General features: G+C 36.9%; 1 protein-coding gene across 1 annotated transcript; it reads right to left on the bottom strand.

The window, feature by feature from the left end:
* Nucleotides 1-647: 647 nt before the first annotated feature.
* Nucleotides 648-19,129, bottom strand: LOC106150471 (MAM and LDL-receptor class A domain-containing protein 2). Its single transcript, XM_087000046.1, has 26 exons — nt 18,958-19,129; nt 18,182-18,316; nt 17,673-17,950; nt 17,379-17,460; nt 17,057-17,191; nt 15,808-15,945; nt 13,820-14,097; nt 13,547-13,652; nt 13,215-13,331; nt 12,864-13,004; nt 12,274-12,557; nt 11,866-11,971; nt 11,562-11,645; nt 11,152-11,295; nt 9,844-10,127; nt 8,574-8,679; nt 7,177-7,293; nt 6,825-6,965; nt 6,237-6,520; nt 5,761-5,866; nt 5,437-5,520; nt 5,014-5,157; nt 3,673-3,956; nt 2,559-2,664; nt 2,274-2,378; nt 648-1,803 (listed from the first exon to the last, which is right to left on the bottom strand). Exons 1-26 carry the CDS (start codon nt 19,016-19,018, stop codon nt 1,406-1,408), a joined length of 4,248 nt encoding a protein of 1,415 aa, XP_086856172.1. The 5' UTR covers nt 19,019-19,129; the 3' UTR covers nt 648-1,405.
* Nucleotides 19,130-20,251: the final 1,122 nt, after the last annotated feature.

Consider the following 20,251-nt stretch of genomic DNA (forward strand, 5'->3'; position numbering starts at 1 on the left):
AATGCATCAGGTTGACAAAAACACATTTTGTGCACTGGTATCGTGAATACCATCAAAGGAAAACCATGCTACTTAATACAATTATTTACGGGAATGATTCTCAGGACTAAAATGCCGCTCGAGTTCAAAAATCAACCTGATGAGATTTTCCTTTGTTTCAACATTTCTTTCATTAGTTTTGGCCTGTATTTTCAGGAAAAGCATGGGAATGGGAGGCTAGAAACGGATAAAAGTATTACTGTGTTCTGTCAACCTTTTATATTTACAGTGTAAAAAGGTTAACTGTCCATATATCAGCTTTTATTCTGGTTTGTTGTTTCTAGCAAATGGTGGGTTGTCACGTCAACGAAGAATCACTGAACGCCATTTATCATTTTTTGTTTGTCTGATATTATGAACACGTTGTCTCAAATGTGTAACGCACGTACAGAAAGGAAGTGACATATCAGTATAGCGTGTTGAGAACAACTAAGATGTTCAAATGAAAAAAGAAATGTAATCAACAAACACCAAATTTACGTAAACATAATAAGAGTGGTTTAAAGGATTTAAAAAGGACCTATAAATGGACTACAAGTACTGCTCGTGCCACTTTAGACCTCACGTGTTTATTAGAATTCCTTAAATTGTACAGGAGCTGGCGTTTTCGTGATAAAGTTTATTCTCTTATTTGCTCAGATTGTTAAAACTTCTACAAATATAGTACTGAGAGATGTTCTCAAAGTCTTCAAAACCCTTCGTACGGCATTCGGTATTTCTGGTTATAACATATTGTGTGTCACGCTGACAATTTACCCTGCAAGTCGAAAGAGCTCAATAGCACAGAATTAAGGACAGGCTTATATTCGTCAGATCCGTCTGAATTATTTTTGAATCTTTCAAGTAACCCTAACTGAGTTTTGCTCTTGTCCAAAGCAATGGCATATTTCTATGGTCACTTGATATATGCTCTAATTATGTAAGCACCCTTTTGCAAATGTCAGATATAGCATATATTTCCAGTGAAACGTGTTATTCCAAATCCAAGAATGCTTTCTGAGGAGCAAGCCAACAATTGGTGATTTGAAAAGAGCTATTACACTCAGCCAAGTGCACTCCTGGGACTAAAACATTCAAGGTTGTCTCCTGGGCAACAGCTATACACATATAACGGTTTTAAAAAAAGCAACGTGTATAGCACATTTGCATTGCTGAGCTGTAATAGTGATACAGTCTATAATATCTTAACAAGTCATGTTCTTTTGCTAAAACTTAAACTGTTTGGTCCGGTTTTGGTCAAATTATACAAAATATGAGTAAATACAAGGCAAAGTTTACTTATCTTTGTGCAAATGGCGAATTTATCTTATTGAATTCTTTAAATGGGTATCCTACTGTATGCATTAAATTAAGTAGGCCTATACATTCACGATATTGATTGATCTGCAAGATTTACATCAAAATACAACTGGTTTTCAATGGTCTTTGGTGCGTGTCCATTCTCTTGGTCATAATCTTTGCCAATTTGCAGATTTAAGTGAGGTTCATTTAATCCACCATACACCCTTCCATTATTTTCGTAGTCGTCACCCTCTCTGCTGTAATGCACAATTGGTTCTTCTTTGCTGTAAAACACAAGTCTACTTCTAATAACGATGATCACGATTACTAGAACGAGTATCACAAATAGCAAAGTGCCCATTACGATTCCAACTATGGCAGGAACAGGAACGTCTAGGGCCTGACCCACATTTTCTTCAGTCCTACGAGCACCTGGTTTGATGACTATGTGAACGGGTGCCTTTGTGGAGCGATGTGTTTTGTCTGAATTGAAAAAAAGGTCATATTTCAATGAAAATTATTCGATTTCCAAAATGAGTAAGATACACAGAAATATATAAATATACATGTATCATCGATATCGGTTTGTTATTTGTACACAGACCTGGGCTACGTATCTCGAAATGTTCGCTATGTTGCGCACGTGTGCAAGTGTCTCGATTCCATAACCGATTCTTTCGAGATACGGGGCATGGAATCGAGACGCTTGCGCACGTGCGCAACATAGCGAACCTTTCGAGATACGGAGCCCTGATGCGCTGATGAAATGTGTTGCGGTCAAGGTGATCCAAATGAGGGGGCTGTAAATCAACAAAAAATGTTCTACTGTATATCACTAAAAGACACAATTCTGTTTTATATGCATATATGATATCCCTCCATTTGTTTGTTCTTCTCTTATTTGCTATACTTAAATTTGATTTAATTGCGATATTTTGGCACATTGGACAAACCTGCGCTGCTTGTTAATGTGGGCGAAGCCACTTGTGTTGAATTGGTTTTTACCAGAGTCTCCTTAGGTGTGGTAGTTGGAACATCTACTGTAGGTGTCACTTTCCCTGTAACATATAAAAAATTCTTCCTTTTTTAGAAGAAATAAGACTACCTTACATACACAATCCAAACCAACACAAAGCTGATCGACAATGTCACGCAAAGAATGCATGTCTATTGCATAAAGCTGACAAAAGAAGTAATCTTATACATGTTTTGATGAATTTTTGCGATGGAATACTTACCAATACATACTGGAGAACTACACCGACATCCCAAAAAGACAATGTCGTCAATTGAAACAGCCTTTCCGTGTAAAAATACGTCTGGTAATGTCGTTTCTATTGTTACCTAGAGATAACATAACGTGCAAATAATAGCTTGAACAAAAAGGCTTATCATAAGTGTTCTGTATAAAACAAGATAGGATCTTAAAACAATCAAACAGTGAAACAGTGATGACAGATTGTACACAACGTTAACTTGAAACCATCACTGTAAATGGTTTCTTTAGAGTGTTGGACACCCATGTTAATCACCTAGCTTTAAGGCATCTTTATATATGTCTATTTGATGAAGGGCAATCACTGCGATGATTCCAAGTTGCAAGCGTTGTATTTCAGAAATTGTAATTTTACAAATACGATATTGTGGGACAAATAAAATCTTGTCAACGGTATTAATGTTTTCAGTGTTATTATATAATTGATTTCAAACTGTTCAGTTTGATTCGACAGTAGGTATGATGTTCAATCAAGTGAATGAATGAAATGCATATTGCGGTTGGAATTTAGGAACCGCATTAGCTAGAATTAGTGACCTGGGTGAGTTTAATTATAGTAATGTTCGTCTCACACATTTAAATCTATTAATATAAATACAATGTCACATATAACGTATAGTGTTACCGTTTGAGAAAAAGTGCCCATGTGATGACAAGAGGTTCGATAAACTTAACATCGTATACCGACGTCTCGAGTACGCAAGCAAGCGTTGGTGGGGAGAAATAAAATGTTTTGAGCACGTCCATAAACAATTCCATGCTATGCTAATATCTTCGTTTCAACACGCTGGAAACAGTGTGAATTCATGCACTCTATGTTGTGCGTATTATCGATGACACATACGATACTCATACGTACTTCTTTACGCTAGGTGTGACAGTCTTAAAGCAAGTCTTGCATAACTTGCAAGGTTTAATTGCTCACTAACTGCACACTGCTCTATATTCTTATCTAATTGACAACTCAATCAAACTTAATCAAAATGTTTTGATATTTATGAGATAATTACTTACACAATTCTAACTTAAATGATAAAAAATACTGCATCAATACCTCAGTGGGAAAAAAAACGTACCGTAAAATCTCCTAAACTGGAATATTGACTAATGTCGATCGCATTAGAACTTTTCCACGTATCGAAACGAGTCGAGGTAGAAGACCAAACTTGGTACACCTGTCCTACCGGAATTGTTGTTAATGATACTGACAGTTGAACTCCGTCGGCGTTATTGAAGTAATAGTAGAATTTCATATAACATGGGCCAGTGGTTCCTGATATAGCCGGTGACTGAATGGTTGTCCTTTCACTGTTTGGCATGCCGTTTGCCCAGTAAGCATACATAAACTGGCCCTTTGATCCTGCAAAGTGTTCAATATAAAATAATGCACAAAAGGTCATCTAAATTGGTTAAGAAAAGGCTTCATTATACTGAAAATTGATCAAATTCGTGTTTTCATTCGACGACCTTTAATGAAATAGAAAAAGATAAATACAATGTAAAGTGCATTTTAAGATCTGTTCAGCAACTGTCTCTCTCTCTATGTGTGTCACGAGTTAAAGGATATCTTTCCTACAATTCGACATGCAGACATTTTTTAAATGTTAAATGTAAGGCCAAAATGCCTGTAGGAAAATATGGAACGGCGCCCTTAGGCATTTCTCGATGTTATACTAATTGAACCTATATGGTGGCATTTGGTTGAGTTTTGTGAGGAAATTCTGACTTCAAGTGCATCTGTAATGACTGAATTCCTGCAATGAATGAACACTTTTAACATAGAAGTGGCGAGACACTGAGAAGATAAAAGATCCTGCGTTTTTTACGAAGTTGATTTTGTCAATATATCATTTATTGATATTTATCTTCACAACTGATTTGTATACATTGATATTTATAACAAAATCGACGAAGGTTTAGGTATTTCTTATAACATATATGACCAACTTTTTATAACAATTTCCCTCAAGCGTTTTTTTTCTTGTTCTAAGTAAATGCTGTCTGAACAGACTAAAAGATTAATCGCATTTGATGAGAAACCATACAAGACAAACGCGCCGTGGTCTTCAGGGAGACAGAGTGCAAAACGTATATGGAAGGAAAGATCAGATGGCAGTCGCAAAGTCATTCAACTGAAAGGTGACATTTCATACATGGTGCAAATACAGACAGCATCCCTAGGGACTGAATTTTCAAATAGCATGCCGCAAAATTTCTTAGGTAACTGTAGGCTACTGTGCAAACATTACGTAAACACGGATTCTGAACAATGCTGCTTTCATCAGTTTATGTGATGACAAATGGAAACCTCGATGAGAAATGGTTTTCTTTCACTGAAAGAGACAGTACTTTCTTTCATCGCTGATAATAATAATAATAATAATAATAATACAAAATTACAGGCCACTTCGCCATACCTACAACACTCCCAACTGTGTGGTCATAGTTAGGCATGCCTTTATTAGCACCGGTCCTCTGCCACTTGTAATTTGCACTGGACCATGCCACTGAATAACCACAATCAAAGCCATCGAATGTACATGGAGCCCCCAATCCTAAATCTAAAATAAAGTACAAACACGTGTTGTTAGGCACGTTTGAAGCAATATCGGTTTTTCGTTTCAGTCATAAGTGAGATATTGGTTTACTTGCCGACGGGAGTAACAAAGAATGGTATTTGCACTGGAAGGCGCGTGTCTTCGATTAGTGAACTATAATCTCTGTTTGTGACTTTCAACAATGTCTCCGATTATCAGACGTGTGTTCGATTATTAAAATGTAAATATCGATAATATTTTAATGTTGTCAAGGATACATAAAGAATAACAGTGACATCGTACCTGGCTCTGATACTACGGGCACAGCAGATGTGACGGTCGTGGACACTGAAGAGCTTGGGGAGGGCGTGTTGATTACTGCTGGTACTGGAACATATGTAAGCTTTACCAATTAAGTACCAAATGAGAAACTTATTCCTTTTTTCAATTTTTGAGGAAAAACAGAACAAGATACACAAAGTAAGCTTGAGAGCCCCAAACTGTGGTAAAAGTATCAAATATGAATTTATGTACGTGAACATTTGAATACTCAGTTTCAGTGTTTGTTTTTATTTATTTATTTATTTATTTATTTATTTATTTATTTATTTATTGTCTTGTTGTTACCTGTGCAGGGTGGAGTAGAACAATCGCATCCGTAGAAAAGTACGTCATCAACAGAGGCGACCTTGCCAAAGGCAAAACCTGGTTTCATTTGTGCCCGAATCTGGACCTATTAAGACAAAAAATAAAGACTTCTAAACTTAGATAAATTACTTTAAGGAGCTTAACGAATTGCAACAGGGCAAGGCAAGCTTATCCTCTTTTGAAGTGTTTTTTTTTTACTCAAAGATATATATATATATATATATATATATATATATATATTTTTTTTTTTTTTTTTTTATCGCTCAAAGATATTACAAATATCTGTCAGCTTAAATTTTTTTTCTACCAGAGGAATGCCCTTGGGATTGTATAGATCAGCATTTCATTGAATTATAATGACGATTTTAGTCAGTTAAACCTGAACTTGGATGCATTTTAATAAGCCCCATAAGCATGTATTTGACAACAAAAAAATCGACTGAGTAGCTGAGTACCTGGAATGGTCCCCCAGAAGAGAACTGACTAAGATCTAAAACACCACTGGACTTCCAACCATTGGTGGCTCCATTGCCTGGTTTGTACCAAATCCTGTTTGTTTGAACTAGATTCAAAGTTAGTACAAACACAGCCAGACTTATGTCGTCACTGTTGAAATAGTAGAAGAACGACATGGAACAAGGTCGATTTGTCTGAGATACTACCGGTGACATCATACTTGTGGTTTGTTGGCCGGATGTTCCCCTCGACCACTTTGCCATCATGAATTGTCCTTTAGAACCTGGAGTACAAAAGGGTGTAAGTTTCTTGAATGTTAACAATATGCCATTTTTTTAAAAAAAAACAAGTCATGCTAAAACGCATAACTTTAAAATAATTACAGCTAAAAACAAAGGGGAATTCGTCGCAAAGAACGAGGAAATAAGTTGAGTATGAGGTGTAACAAGGTTTCAAGCGTATAACCAATCTATATTTTTTTGTGAAATGAGGTATAACAAACATGCCAAATTATTTTTTCTACTAGACAAGACTTCCTTATATGTTGACATGTATGCAACTATTCGCAAACTGACAATCGTCTTTACCAAATACTCTTCCTATGGTATGATCTTCTGTTGGGAGACCTTTATTCATACCGACCATCAGCCACTTGAAACTGTCTGGCATGTCCGCAGTGACGGTGTAATCGCACATGGCTCCATCGAATGTACATGGAGCTCCAAACCCTGGAAATCAAGATAATTATGGAATCAATACAAAAATTAGGGAATTTTTTCTCATATTGTATGGTATATTTCAAATAACGTAAAATGACAAGTTAAATCTTCTCATACATCAAATGAACTTTACAGCATATTGAACTTTACCAAGAAATCACTAATATAGCTTATTGTCTTTTTGCCATTGCGATATAAATATAAAAGAAGACCATCTCACCTTTTACCGCAGGAGTTGCTGCTGTCGATGAAGTGATACGCTGCACCGTTGATGGCGTCGTTGATGGAGTCAGTGTTGGCGGGGTGGTAGATGATGAAAAAGTACCAGTTACTGGACCTATAGTACGAGACAAGATGTGTTTTGTACGCGTAAATACCTGTAGCTAAACCATAAAAACCATCATGCTGTGTCCTCAGCAGGGAGGTGAGATCGTCAATACAGATTGTAATGACCAGGGCCCGGTTGCACCATCCGGTCGTAAGTGAGGCGTAGCAGTTGCGCCGGCGTAAACAGGGCGCAAAATGCTACGCCCGAGAAAAGCCAGTTGCACCAAACTGGAATAGTGTTTACGTCGGTCTTAACTTTGTCGTAAATTTACGCCTGCTAGCTAGGTGGAGTAAGTCGGTCGTAGCTCGTTTTGCACTATGGCTAGGCTGGCACAGAGAGAGTTTGATGACAATTACCGTAGTTAACGTAGATTATGTGGGTTGTTATTTGTTTGTTTCGACACGCCTTGGCTCTCAGCAGTACGGTTTCTATAATTCTTTTCACAATTTTTGACAAACCATAACTAACCATAGACATTTTTTATTCACATTTTATATCATTCATATTTTACTATATATAAACATAGAGACGAAAGCTTAAAATATCAACATTTTAAGGCTCATATAATATGTATTAGGTCTCTTGTATTTCTCAATCTCCGAGATATAAGCTCGATTGAATTAAATGATACCTCGCGGTGTAACCATAGATAAAAAGGTCATGAAATTGTAGTAAAATTATAAAAAGAAAACAATGCTGGCTTTTTTTATTATTTTCAGACTCAAATGTTCCAATAACAAATGTGAAAGTGTTCAAATCCATTAATAGAAATATGTACTGCCTCCAACGCGTTTTTCTCATTTACAACAGCATACTATAATAGCATACATAGCATACTATAATAATATTTTGATTCGGAATATATTTACGATTTTATTGCTATATATCCAAGACAACAGCAAAGTTAACGTATTTTAACGTTCTTATTTCTAAATCAAAATGGAATAATGTAGCTCATTAATTTCTCCGTCACTGAAATGCTCCTTTTGAGAGTAAACCTGGCGCACGAACGCCAGGCGTTGCGGTTTACGACAGTCGTAGCCGAGTAAATTTACGCCCTGTTGGTGCAACCGGGCCCAGGTGTCTAACTATTTGTTACCAGGGCCGTAGCCTGAGCAAAATGCCAGGGGGGGCAGTAAGCGGACACGAGGGGGCGAAGCCCCCGAGGGGGGAGGGGGTGTCCCCCTACCAGTGTAGAAACTTCTAAATCCCAGGGGGGGGCAGCTGCCCCCCCTGCCCCCCCGGAGGCTACGGCCCTGGTTACATATGTAATGCGATGGAATACTTACCAATACATACTGGAGAACTACACCGACATCCCAAAAAGACAATGTCGTCAATTGAAACAGCCTTTCCGTGTAAAAATACGTCTGGTAATGTCGTTTCTATTGTTACCTAGAGATAACATAACGTGCAAATAATAGCTTGAACAAAAAGGCTTATCATAAGTGTTCTGTATAACACAAGATATGATCTTAAAACAAGCAAACAGTGATGACAAATCTTGCACAACGTTAACTTGAAACCATCACTGTAAATGTTTTTTAGAGTGTTGGACACCCATGTTAATCACCTAGCATTAAGGCGTCTTTACATCAGCTTGATGAAGGGCAATCACTTTGATATGGCTCAAAGCTAACGATGTGCAAGCGTTGATTTTGAGAAATTGTAATTTCACAAATAATATATTGTAGGACAAATAAAATCTTGTCAGTGGTATTATTGTTATGAACCATATAATTGATTTCAAACTGTTCAGTTTGATTCGACTATAGGAATGAAGTTCAATCAAGTGAATAAATGAAATGCATGTTGCAGTAGGAAATTATGAACCAAATTAGCTGGAATAAGTGAACTGGGTGAGTTTAATTATAGTAAGGTTCGTCTCACACATTTAAATATATTAACGTAAATGCAAAGTCACATATAGCGTATAGTGCTACCGTTTGGGAAAAATTGCCCATGCGATGACAAGAGGTTCGATAAACTTAACGTCGTACACGTCTCGAGTACCCAAGCAAGCGACGCTCGGAGAGAAATCAAATGTTTTGAGCACGCGTTCATAAAGAATTCCATACCCTGCTTATATCTTCGTTTCAGTACGCTGGAAACAGTGTGAATTCTTACACTCAATGTTGTGCGTATTATCGACGTCACATACGATACTGGATCGTACCTCTTTACGCTAGATGTGACAGTCCTAAAGCAAGTCTTGCATACAGGTTACTTGCAAGGTTTAATTGCGCACTAAATGATGACACAATGATGTCCATTCTTATCTAAGGCCCCATTCAGAATAGGGTCAAATATGGCAACCCTCTACAAAGCTTGCCGTCTTATCCACTAATAGTCACTGAAAAGATAGCTCATGGGGAAATATTCAAGTGGGTCGGCCATATTTGTTCCTCGGACTAGTTAGTCCCATATTCTGAATGGGGCCTTATGGACGACTCAATCAAACTTAATCAAAATGTTTTGATATTTATGAGAAGATTACTTACATAATTCTCAATAAAATGATAACAATACTACATCAATACTTCAGTGGAAAAAACGTACCGTAAAATCTCCTAAACTGGAATATTGACTAATGTCGATCGCATTAGAACTTTTCCACGTATCGAAACGAGTCGAGGTAGAAGACCAAACTTGGTACACCTGTCCTACCGGAATTGTTGTTAATGATACTGACAGTTGAACTCCGTCGGCGTTATTGAAGTAATAGTAGAATTTCATATAACATGGGCCAGTGGTTCTTGATATAGTCGGTGACTGAATGGTTGTCCTTTCACTGTTTGGCATGCCGTTTGCCCAGTAAGCATACATAAACTGGCCCTGTGATCCTGCAAAGTGTTCAATATAAAATAATGCACATGAAGTTCTCTAAATTGGTTAAGAAAAGGCTTCATTGGACTGAAAATTGATCATTCAATGGGCTTCGAAAAAAAATATGAATACAATGTATTTAAAGATCTGTTCAGCACAACTGTCTATGTGTCACGAGTTAAAGGATATCCTTCCTATGATTTGATATGCGTTTTCAATTTTTCTGTATGGGACAAAATGTTAGGCAAAATCTGCCTGTATAGGAAAATATGGAATGATGTCCTTCAGTATTTCTCGATGTTATACTAATTGAAACCATATGAAGTTTTGTGAGGAAAATCTGACTTCAAATGCATCTTTAATGACTGAATTCATGCAATGAATGAACTCTTGTAACATAGAAATGGCAAGACATCGAAAAGAAAAAAAAAGGATTTTTACGAAGTTGATTTTGTCAATATATCATTATTATTTATCTTCACAACTGACTTGTCTACATTGATAATTATAAGAAAATTGACGAAGTTTCAGGTTTTTCTTTTCTTATAACATATATGACAAATTTTTATAAAAATTTCCCTCAAACGGTTTTTTTTTCTAAGGAAATGCTGTCTGGACAGACTAAAAGATTAATCACACTTGATGAGAAACCACAAAAGACAAGCGTGACGTGGTCTTCAGGGAGACAGAGTGCAAAACGTATATGGAAAGAAAGATCAGATGGTAGTCGCAAAGTCATTCAACTGAAAAGTGACATTTCATACATGGTGCAAATACAGACAGCGTCCCTAGGGACTGACCTTTCGAATAGCATGGCAAAAAGCATACCGCAAATTTTTTTAGGTAACTGTTCTGTGCAAACATTACGTAAACACGGATTCTAAACATGGCTGCTTGCATCAGTTTATGTGATAACAAATGGAAACCTCGATGAGAAATGGTTTTCTTTCACTGAAATAGACAATACTTTCTTTCATCGCTGATAATAATAATAATAATAATAATAATAATAATACAAAATTACAGGCCACTTCGCCATACCTACAATACTCCCAACTGTGTGGTCATAGTTAGGCATGCCTTTATTAGCACCGGTCCTCTGCCACTTGTAATTTGCACTGGACCATGCCACTGAATAACCACAATCAAAGCCATCGAATGTACATGGAGCCCCCAATCCTAAATCTAAAAAAAAGTACAAACGCGTGTTGTTAAGCACGTTTGTAGGCATCGGGTTTTCGTTTCAGTCATAAGTGAGATATTGGTTTACTTGCCGACGGGAATAACAAAGAATGGTATTTGCACTGGAGGACACGTGTCTTCGATTATTAAACTGTAATTTCTGAACAATGTCCCCGATTTTCAGACGTGTGTTTGATTATTAAAGTGTAAATGTCGATAATATTTTAATGTTGTCAGGGGATACATATAGCATAACAGTGACATCGTACCTGGCTCTGATACTACGGGCACAGCAGATGTGACGGTCGTGGACACTGAAGAGCTTGGGGAGGGCGTGTTAATCACTGCTGGTACTGGAACATATGTAAGCTTTACCAATTAAGTACCAAATGAGAAACTTATTCCTTTTTTCAATTTTTGAGGGTAAACAGAACAAGATACACAAAGTAAGCTTGATAGCCCCTAACTGTGGTAAAAGCAAAAAGTATCAAATATGAATTCATGTACGTAAACATTTGAATACTCAGTTTCTTTGTTTTTATTCATTTATTTATTTATTTGTCTTGTTGTTACCTGTGCAGGGTGGAGTAGAACAATCGCATCCGTAGAAAAGTACGTCATCAACAGAGACGACCTTGCCAAAGGTAAAACCTGGTTTCATTTGTGCCCGAATCTGGACCTATTAAGACAAAAAATAAAGACTTCTTAACTTAGATAAATTACTTTAAGGAGCTTAACGAATTGCAACAGGGCAAGACAAGACTTATCCTCTTTAGAAGTGTTTTTTTACTGAAAGATATTACAAAACCTGTCAGCTTAAAATTTTGTTCTTCCACAGGAATGCCCTTGGGATTGTATAGATCAGCATTTTATTGAATTATAATGACGATTTTAGTCAGTTAAACCTGAACTTGGATGCATTTTTAATACATTCTATAAGCATGTATTTGACAACAAAAACCCGGCTGAATAGCTGAGTACCTGGAATCGTCCCCCAGAAGAGAACTGACTAAGATCTAAAACACCACTGGATTCCCAACCATTGGTGGCTCCATTGCCTGGTTTGTACCAAATCCTGTTTTGTTGAACTAGATTCAAAGTTAGTACATACACAGCTAGACTTATGTCGTCACTGTTGAAATAGTAGAAGAACGACATGGAACAAGGTCGATTTGTCTGAGATACTACCGGTGACGTCATACTTGTTGTTTGTTGGCCGGATGTTCCCCTCGACCACTTTGCCATCATGAATTGTCCTTTAGAACCTGGAGTACAAAAGGGTGAAAGTTTCTTGAATGTTAACAATATGCCAATGTGCCAAGAAAAAAGTCATGCTAAAACGCATAACTTTAAAATAATTACAGCTAAAAACAAAGGGGAATTCGTCGCAAAGAACGAGGAAATAAGTTGAGTATGAGGGGTAACAAGGTTTCAAGCGTATAATCAATCTATATTTTTTTTTGTGAAATGAGGTATAACAAACATACGAAATTAAATTTTCTACTAGACAAGACTTCCCTATATGCTGACACATCTGCAACTATTCGCAAATAACTGACAATCGTCCTTACCAAATACTCTCCCTATGGTATGATCTTCTGTTGGGAGACCTTTATTCATACCGACCATCAGCCACTTGAAACTGTCTGGCATGTCCGCAGTGACGGTGTAATCGCACATGGCTCCATCGAATGTACATGGAGCTCCAAACCCTGGGGCTCAAGATAATTTTGGAATCAATACAAAAATTAGCGAATATTTTCCATGTTGTATAGTATATTTCAAATGACGTAAAGTGACAAGTTAAATCTTCTCATACATCAAATAAAATTTACAGCATAATGAACTTTACCAAGAAAGCACTAGTATAGCTAATTGTCTTTTTGCCATTGCGATATAAATATAAAAGAAGACCATCTCACCTTTTACCGCAGGAGTTGCCCCTGTCGATGAAGTGATACGCTGCACCGTTGATGGAGTCGTTGATGGAGTCAGTGTTGGCGGGGTGGTAGATGTTGAAAAAGTACCAGTTACTGGACCTATAGTACGAGACAAGATGTGTTTGTTCGCGTATATACCTGTAGCTAAACCATCAAACAATCATTTTTTAAATAAGTATTTTAACTCAATTCATGTTATGTACGGTGAAGGGTGTATAAAGAGCCTGCGGATTTATTCACACTGACTACATCCTTTTGAACGGGAGAAAGCCACATCATGTGCTATAGGCTTAGAAGTAAAATATTAATGGTACCTTTACATGGAGGAATAGCACAATTGCATCCACTGAATGAAACGTCGTCAATGGATACAACCTTGGAAAACAAATACTTGGATTCCAGTTGGGCTTGAATCATTACCTAAATAGAAATGTAAGACACCATTCAAGAAAAAGTCTTCATACATGTACGATGTCGGCTTGTCTTATTTAGAGAATGTAAGTGATATTTTTCAAGAAATTGTTAGTCAAAATAATTGGAAGACAAACAAAAATGTTTTGAGCATAAATAATCCAGGTTTTACTTACCTGGAAGTCCCCTTTATTAGAAAGAGAACTGATATCAATAGATCCACTACTTGTCCAAGATTGCGCCATGCCTTTATTGACCCACATCTGGTTTTGCTGATTTGTTGATAGCGTTTTTACAAAAACTGTTAGTGTTATTTGGTCGTTGTTAAGGTAATAATAAAACTCCATGCTACACGGAGTAATGGTTTGTGAAATAACCGGTGATAATATGGTTGCTTTCTGGCCGTTAGCATTACCACTTGTCCATTTGGCTGTGAGAAATTCTCCCTTTGACCCTATGTGAGACAAATATATCGATTTAAGCATTAAACGTGATTTATACAATGGTTAATCAATAAAGGTGGTGTAGTGTATGAAACAAGACATTTTTCACAGCAGTTTAAGACGTAGGATACCTTTACAAGCATTTACAAATCCACTGTTACGAGACACAAACGACTTAACAGAATATGGCGAATTTTATTACAGTCACTATCTGCAGTAACTTGGAACACGTGACATAAGCTTTTTGGAGATTTCTCGGTTCCCAGAGCAGCTGTTTAAACCTCTCTTACGACATCATCTTGCAATTGTTATAGCAAAATGTTGGTATCTATAGCTTTTAAGAACTTCTTTTGAGGTGCACCCGAGATTTTATAACTATCACGCAGTGATATAAGCAAAACACAGTTGTCAGTCTAATTGTTAGTCAATGCAAACGCACTTAGTCAACTCTAAACACCTCTTGTCAAAGATTGCTAGTTAATGACATCTTTCAGGTTTTCTTAAAGTGGACTCTTTTGAATTAATTCTCATTTTCTATTAAATTGCCCTGTCTTTCAGGATTATATAAATCGTGACATCGTTTTGAGATGCACGCGAGATTGTATAACTTCCACTGATATAAGCAAAACACAGTTGTCAGTCTACATTTAATTCTCAGTGCAAATGTTATTAGTCAGCTCTAAAGACCTCTTGTCAAAGATTGCTAGTTAATGGCTTCTTTCGGATTTACTTATAGAGTGGCCTTTATTGGATTTATTACCCCCTCACTAAAGCTTTCTAAGGATTTCAAATCACGTGTATCACGCAGTAATATAAGAAAAAACATGCTGTAAATGTCAGTCTCAGTGCAAAAGTGCTAAGTCAACTCTAAAGACCTGCCAAAGATTGTTTATAATGGCTTCTCATTTTCTATTAAATAACCCTGTCATTCAGGATTATATATATCGTGTCATCGTTGTTACTATCACCGTGTCCCAGTGACATAACTCTCAGTCAGATTGTACATGTATTATTTTAAATTTTTTATTGCTTATTACACAGGTTTCGGGTTAATAAAGTTATCATATAGGCATGAACTTAGGTTTTCGGGAACGCTGAACGCATAGTGTACTTGAGTTTGCTGTATTTCAAATTTCAATTTTAGAGAGCCAGAATTTTTTTCACATATTTAATCGCGCAGCATAACTACAACGTAAAATGAATTATTTTTCAATGATTTTTTTTTTCTTCCAGGGGTTAAATCTGTGGGACGAGTCCATGTTTTTCAACATAATCAGTGCAAGTTCAGGTTTGTACATCAAGGGACAAAGGATATACGCTTGAAACAAATGTGATATCCCCACCCCTCCAAACGTTGAAAACAGAAATTTTACACTGCTTGGGTGCAGAACTTGCTTAAACAATTAAGTTATGTTAATTAATATTTTTTAACGTTAACCAGATGTTGACAATTATCATGTACATTTTTGTCATTTGCAAAGATAAGAGTACAATTTCTCTTTAAATTTGCAGCAGACTTCATACACTGTCATGAAAAAAATATTGATTTGTTCATTTGATAAAAATATCATCAAATGACAAATAATTCTTAATTAAACACAAAAAGAGTGAAAAAAAAACACCAAGGCATAATTTTCGGTGAAAGTAAGATACCCCCAACCTTATGAGGCATAAAGTATTCAACGCGTCAAACGCATATTTTTCATTATTCAAAATCATACCGAATATAAGACCATGTGTGTGTTCTTTGTGTGGCAATCCTTTGTTATTTCCTATCTTCTGCCATTTAAATCTGTCTTCATCGGAAGTTAAAGAATAACCACACAGGCTGCCATCAAAGTTGCACGGTGACCCATAATCTGTAAAAAGTTGGCATGGTGTTATTCGTTGTACACAATGGGTACGTCCAAGGAGATAATAAATTATATCAATCAGTAAACTAGAAGCATTTGATGTTATCGTTTGCGTACAGGACTGCATAAGTGTGTCATTGGTTCGTTTTTTGTCCAAGTATTGTTTCTTTAACAGACGTGTCTAAGTAACACCTTTAATCAAGTTGCTCATTTCATTCCCTGACTTATCATTAAAATCTGTCTGTGCGTCCGTATCCATTTAAATGCTCAGGGTGAGATACCGAGATAAAGATTAAATCTCATGATCCATCAGCGTCCACGGACCCGACTTTACATATAAATCAGTCGCTGTAAAATAATTTTGGTCCAAATTATCCCACCTCTTGCCGAGTGTCTCTTGGCATCTTATGCATTAACAATGATATATTTTATTTAAGGTCTAAATCAATCTCAAATGTTCAGTAAACTTTGCATAAAAACAAGTACTTAAGAAAAATTACCAAAATATGTAAAAAAAAAAAAAATTAAAAATATTAAGATTCCTAACTCTTACATTAAACCAATTTCAATTAAGATAATCCTTTTTTTAAAAAAAAAGCCTTATTCTCATATGCTATTGCCAACCTAAGCCTAAACTGGAAAAATAAGAGACTCGGGCTATGTGAGATCTTTGAGCTACATTGTAACAAACTTGACGTTTGATGAGGATCGATTCATTTACACAGATGTGGTCTAATATGTGGAGACTGAGGCAGTGTTGATTTTCCATACAGAAAATTCAAATAAGTTTGAATCCAATTATGTTCAATTATGTTGATGGCGAGTTGACGTACGACAAATCACTAATTTTTTGTGTTTTGGTGGTATAAATTTGGTTATCTAAACAGTCGGGACTGGAAGATTCCTTAAGTAATGATTCGACCAAAAGAAAAAAAAGCGTTGACCGCAGAAGAATAAAATAGTTTCATTATTTATAGATAACGGATATTCCAGAATCTGATTCATTTCAAACATAATTCAACAGAAGCGAAGATACATATATTTGAAAAAAAAAATACTCAGGAGAAATAAAGAAAGCTAATCAACCTTTAATAATAATCGAAAATAAGTATGTTACCCGAAAGAGAAGTTGGCATCGAGGTAGTAATTTTCATCGAAGTTGTCGTACTAGATGTGGTGGAAGACGTGGTCGTAGTTTTGAGAGTAGACACAGTTGTTGATGAGGTTGGATTTACAGGGCCTGCGCCATTGCCTAGAGAAATAAAAATCGAAAATGTACAGCTAAGGATGACCAATACCATGCATTGACGTGTTCTGTTAAATCAAATCAATTTGATTCAAGGCGTTCTTCTTATACAACAGATAATAATACTGCTTCATATTCACATCTACTACTCTATATCTACCCATTGTAAGTATTATAAAGTAAGAAAACGTACCACAGCCAGTGAATGTTACATCGTCGATGGATACAGTCTTACTAAAAGCATAACCAGGCTTTATTTGGGCTTGAATCAGAACCTGAATAATGAATGGAAATATGCATTAAACATCTCGTATACAACAGTAGATAAAACTGGAATGTATGGGTTTTTCAGTTGCATTAACTACATCAGATTCATGAAGATCAAAATGTTTTCTTTCCTGAAAGTAATGGATACCGAAAAATGAAAAAAAGTCTTGATACACAATAAAAATACTAGTCTGAAATTGATATCCTTGCTATCACAAACCTGAAAGTCTCCTAAGTTGGAGAAAGAAGTGATGTCAATTGGTCCGCTGTATGTCCAATCAGTCCCTTTTACTTGGTGGGCCCATATTTGTTTTGTCTGTTGCGTTGATACTGTTTTCACATGTGCAGTTAATGATATTCTGTCACTGTTCATGTAATAATAAAATCCTATGCTGCATGGAACATTTGTCTGAGGAATACGTGGTGATGTTATAATTGCTTTCTGGTTTCCTGCAGTACCACTTCCCCACTTGACTGTAAGGAACTGACCATTAGAACCTTGGGTACGAAAACAAAAATGTTATCCACCAAACGTTGTCGTGCAATGGAGTGTGGAAAAATTATATAATAACCCTTTCGAGTCAGCCTTTCATTTCAATGCAGTTTTGCAATAGCCAGAGCAGATTTCAAAGGGTATCGGAACATTTCCACTATACCTTCTCACATACAGTCACACACACACACACACACACACACACACACACAGAGAGAGGGGAGAGAAAAAAATACCTTTTGGGCCAACTGTGTGGTCTGCATATGGAAATCCTTGATTTTTTCCAATCTGTTGCCATTTAAATCTATCTTCACCTGAAGACAACGAGTACCCACATAAGGGTCCATCAAAATTACACGTGACTCCAGACCCTGAAAATAACAAAAACGGTCTCACGTCGATCGAATCTACATGTATATCGTTTGTGTCAGAATGCGATTCGAAAGGGTAAGAAATATCATCCATTTGGAGTAAAATAGGCCTATAACCTCTCTACGAACTGAGCATCTCAGATCTTAATCATTTTATGTGCATGGTTGGGTGTGGGCGGACCTTGAAGAATCCCACTGTATTGCCTTAAATATAAAATATGTGATTGTTAACACGCGTTTAGAAAACATTACAGTTTTAAAAATGTGTAATAAACGTTAAGGTGATACATATTCATCTTTTGGCAATTAAAGACAAAGGAGCAATGCTTGTTCCACATGTACTGCATCTCCACAATCATAGGTTCAGATAGATATCAGACATAGAGAAAAATTAACAAATAGACGCACTGACAACAAACAGATACCCGAGCGTACGGCAAGGACGAAGCTGAAGGGGTGACCGGTACGACTGCTAACTCACATAATTTCCGTCAGGGAATTTTAACCGTAGATGACTATAACATAATTAGCTATGGGGATATAAAAATATGAAACACACAGAAGAGAACGAAACCAACTAATCTCTTCGATCAGTCTAAATCTTCCAGTCAAAAATAGTCCCCAATAGTGCTGAAACTTACCAAGAGCGTTTTTTGCACAGAAAAGCACCACCGCAACACTTATTAGCAGCGTGTTAATCATCTTGATCCCCACTATTCTCCCTCGCGCAGTCTCTGTCAGACCGGAACAGAGGGGAGTGGTGGCCTGCCGAAGTGTCCCAGTTTAGACACAACAAGGGGTGGCACGGGGAGCCCGCTTCTCAGCTATCTCAGCAGTACATATTTGATTTTGTTGACCTTCACGATAAAGAGGCGGGGTTGTATAAGATTTCCTAACCGGATTCAAATATCGTTTTTCTTAAGACGTCATATGGTGTTTTGTTTTTAAATCATAAGCAATATAATCTCAGAGAGGGCGAATCTGACAGGAGATTATAGAAAACGTGTTATTTCAACACCTATGTTTAATCCTTAAAAGGAACTTTGCTTGCTTCTTTAAATCTGGGGGCTAACTGGTTTGTCAATTATTAATATAAAGTAAGCATCAGTGCACTTCAAAAGATCAAAACTACACATCGTCTCAGTAAATAATGGGAACTGCGACCTTGAGGGATACATGTAACTAAGGCCCTTTAAATCCATCCAGCATTGAACATCAGCGTTTGATATGATATGTTTTTTCAACAAAAGTTATGACCACTCATTATGTCAGGGTCTCGCAAGACATCATCAAATTGAGGCTGTGGTTGTTAGAATAATCTCTACCCAGATGTACAGCTACCGGTAGTGTAGTTTACCTGTGTTGAAAGAAACATTATGATCTAGAACCCATATTTTGTAATACACTAAGCCATCATCATAATGACGGCTACGAAGGAGCGGTTGATGCATTCAAGTTACTATACTTAGATTCAAATGCACCAAATAATCTCCTAACCGCATTCATGCTCTAATCTCCATGTCGTTATCGCCAAAGCAGGGCTCGTTGGTGCTAGGTGCTACCAGTTAGACACTGTCCTTGCACAATATGATAACGCGTGTGTATAAGGTGATCGTACAATAGGACACTATGTCATTTACGATAACAGTAGATGCTACACTGTTTTCTGAAAGATTCAGGGGGTGGGTAGCCCACCCACCCCCTTTTCCCATTCAAATATCGGACTCGGCCTTTGGGTGTGTCCCTTACCGAAAGAGTAGACCCACTGGTCTGAGACCCACAAAAATACTGTTAAATACCTCAAATGTCCATATATTTCCCTAATGTCTCATAACCTGGATCCCCTAGTGTTCTACCAGTCCCCCCAGACTCCCGTGGATAACAGGTGTATGCTTAACATAAAGAGATGACAACTCTTCACTTTGGCGGGAAAAG

The sequence above is a fragment of the Lingula anatina genome, chromosome 1, assembly GCF_051362555.1.
Source record: "Lingula anatina isolate TDL-2025a chromosome 1, LinAna3.0, whole genome shotgun sequence".
In the NCBI taxonomy this organism is placed as follows: domain Eukaryota; kingdom Metazoa; phylum Brachiopoda; class Lingulata; order Lingulida; family Lingulidae; genus Lingula; species Lingula anatina.

Excerpts from the sequence above, each read along its gene's own strand:
- LOC106150471 (XM_087000046.1), bottom strand. The coding sequence starts at position 19,018 with ATGATTAACACGCTGCTAATAAGTGTTGCGGTGGTGCTTTTCTGTGCA. Across the intron at positions 11,296-11,561 it reads GCCCGTAGTATCAGAGCCAG|ATTTAGGATTGGGGGCTCCA; the intron begins GTACGATGTCAC and ends ACTTTTTTTTAG. Across the intron at positions 2,379-2,558 it reads TAGTTCTCCAGTATGTATTG|GGAAAGTGACACCTACAGTA; the intron begins GTAAGTATTCCA and ends TATATGTTACAG.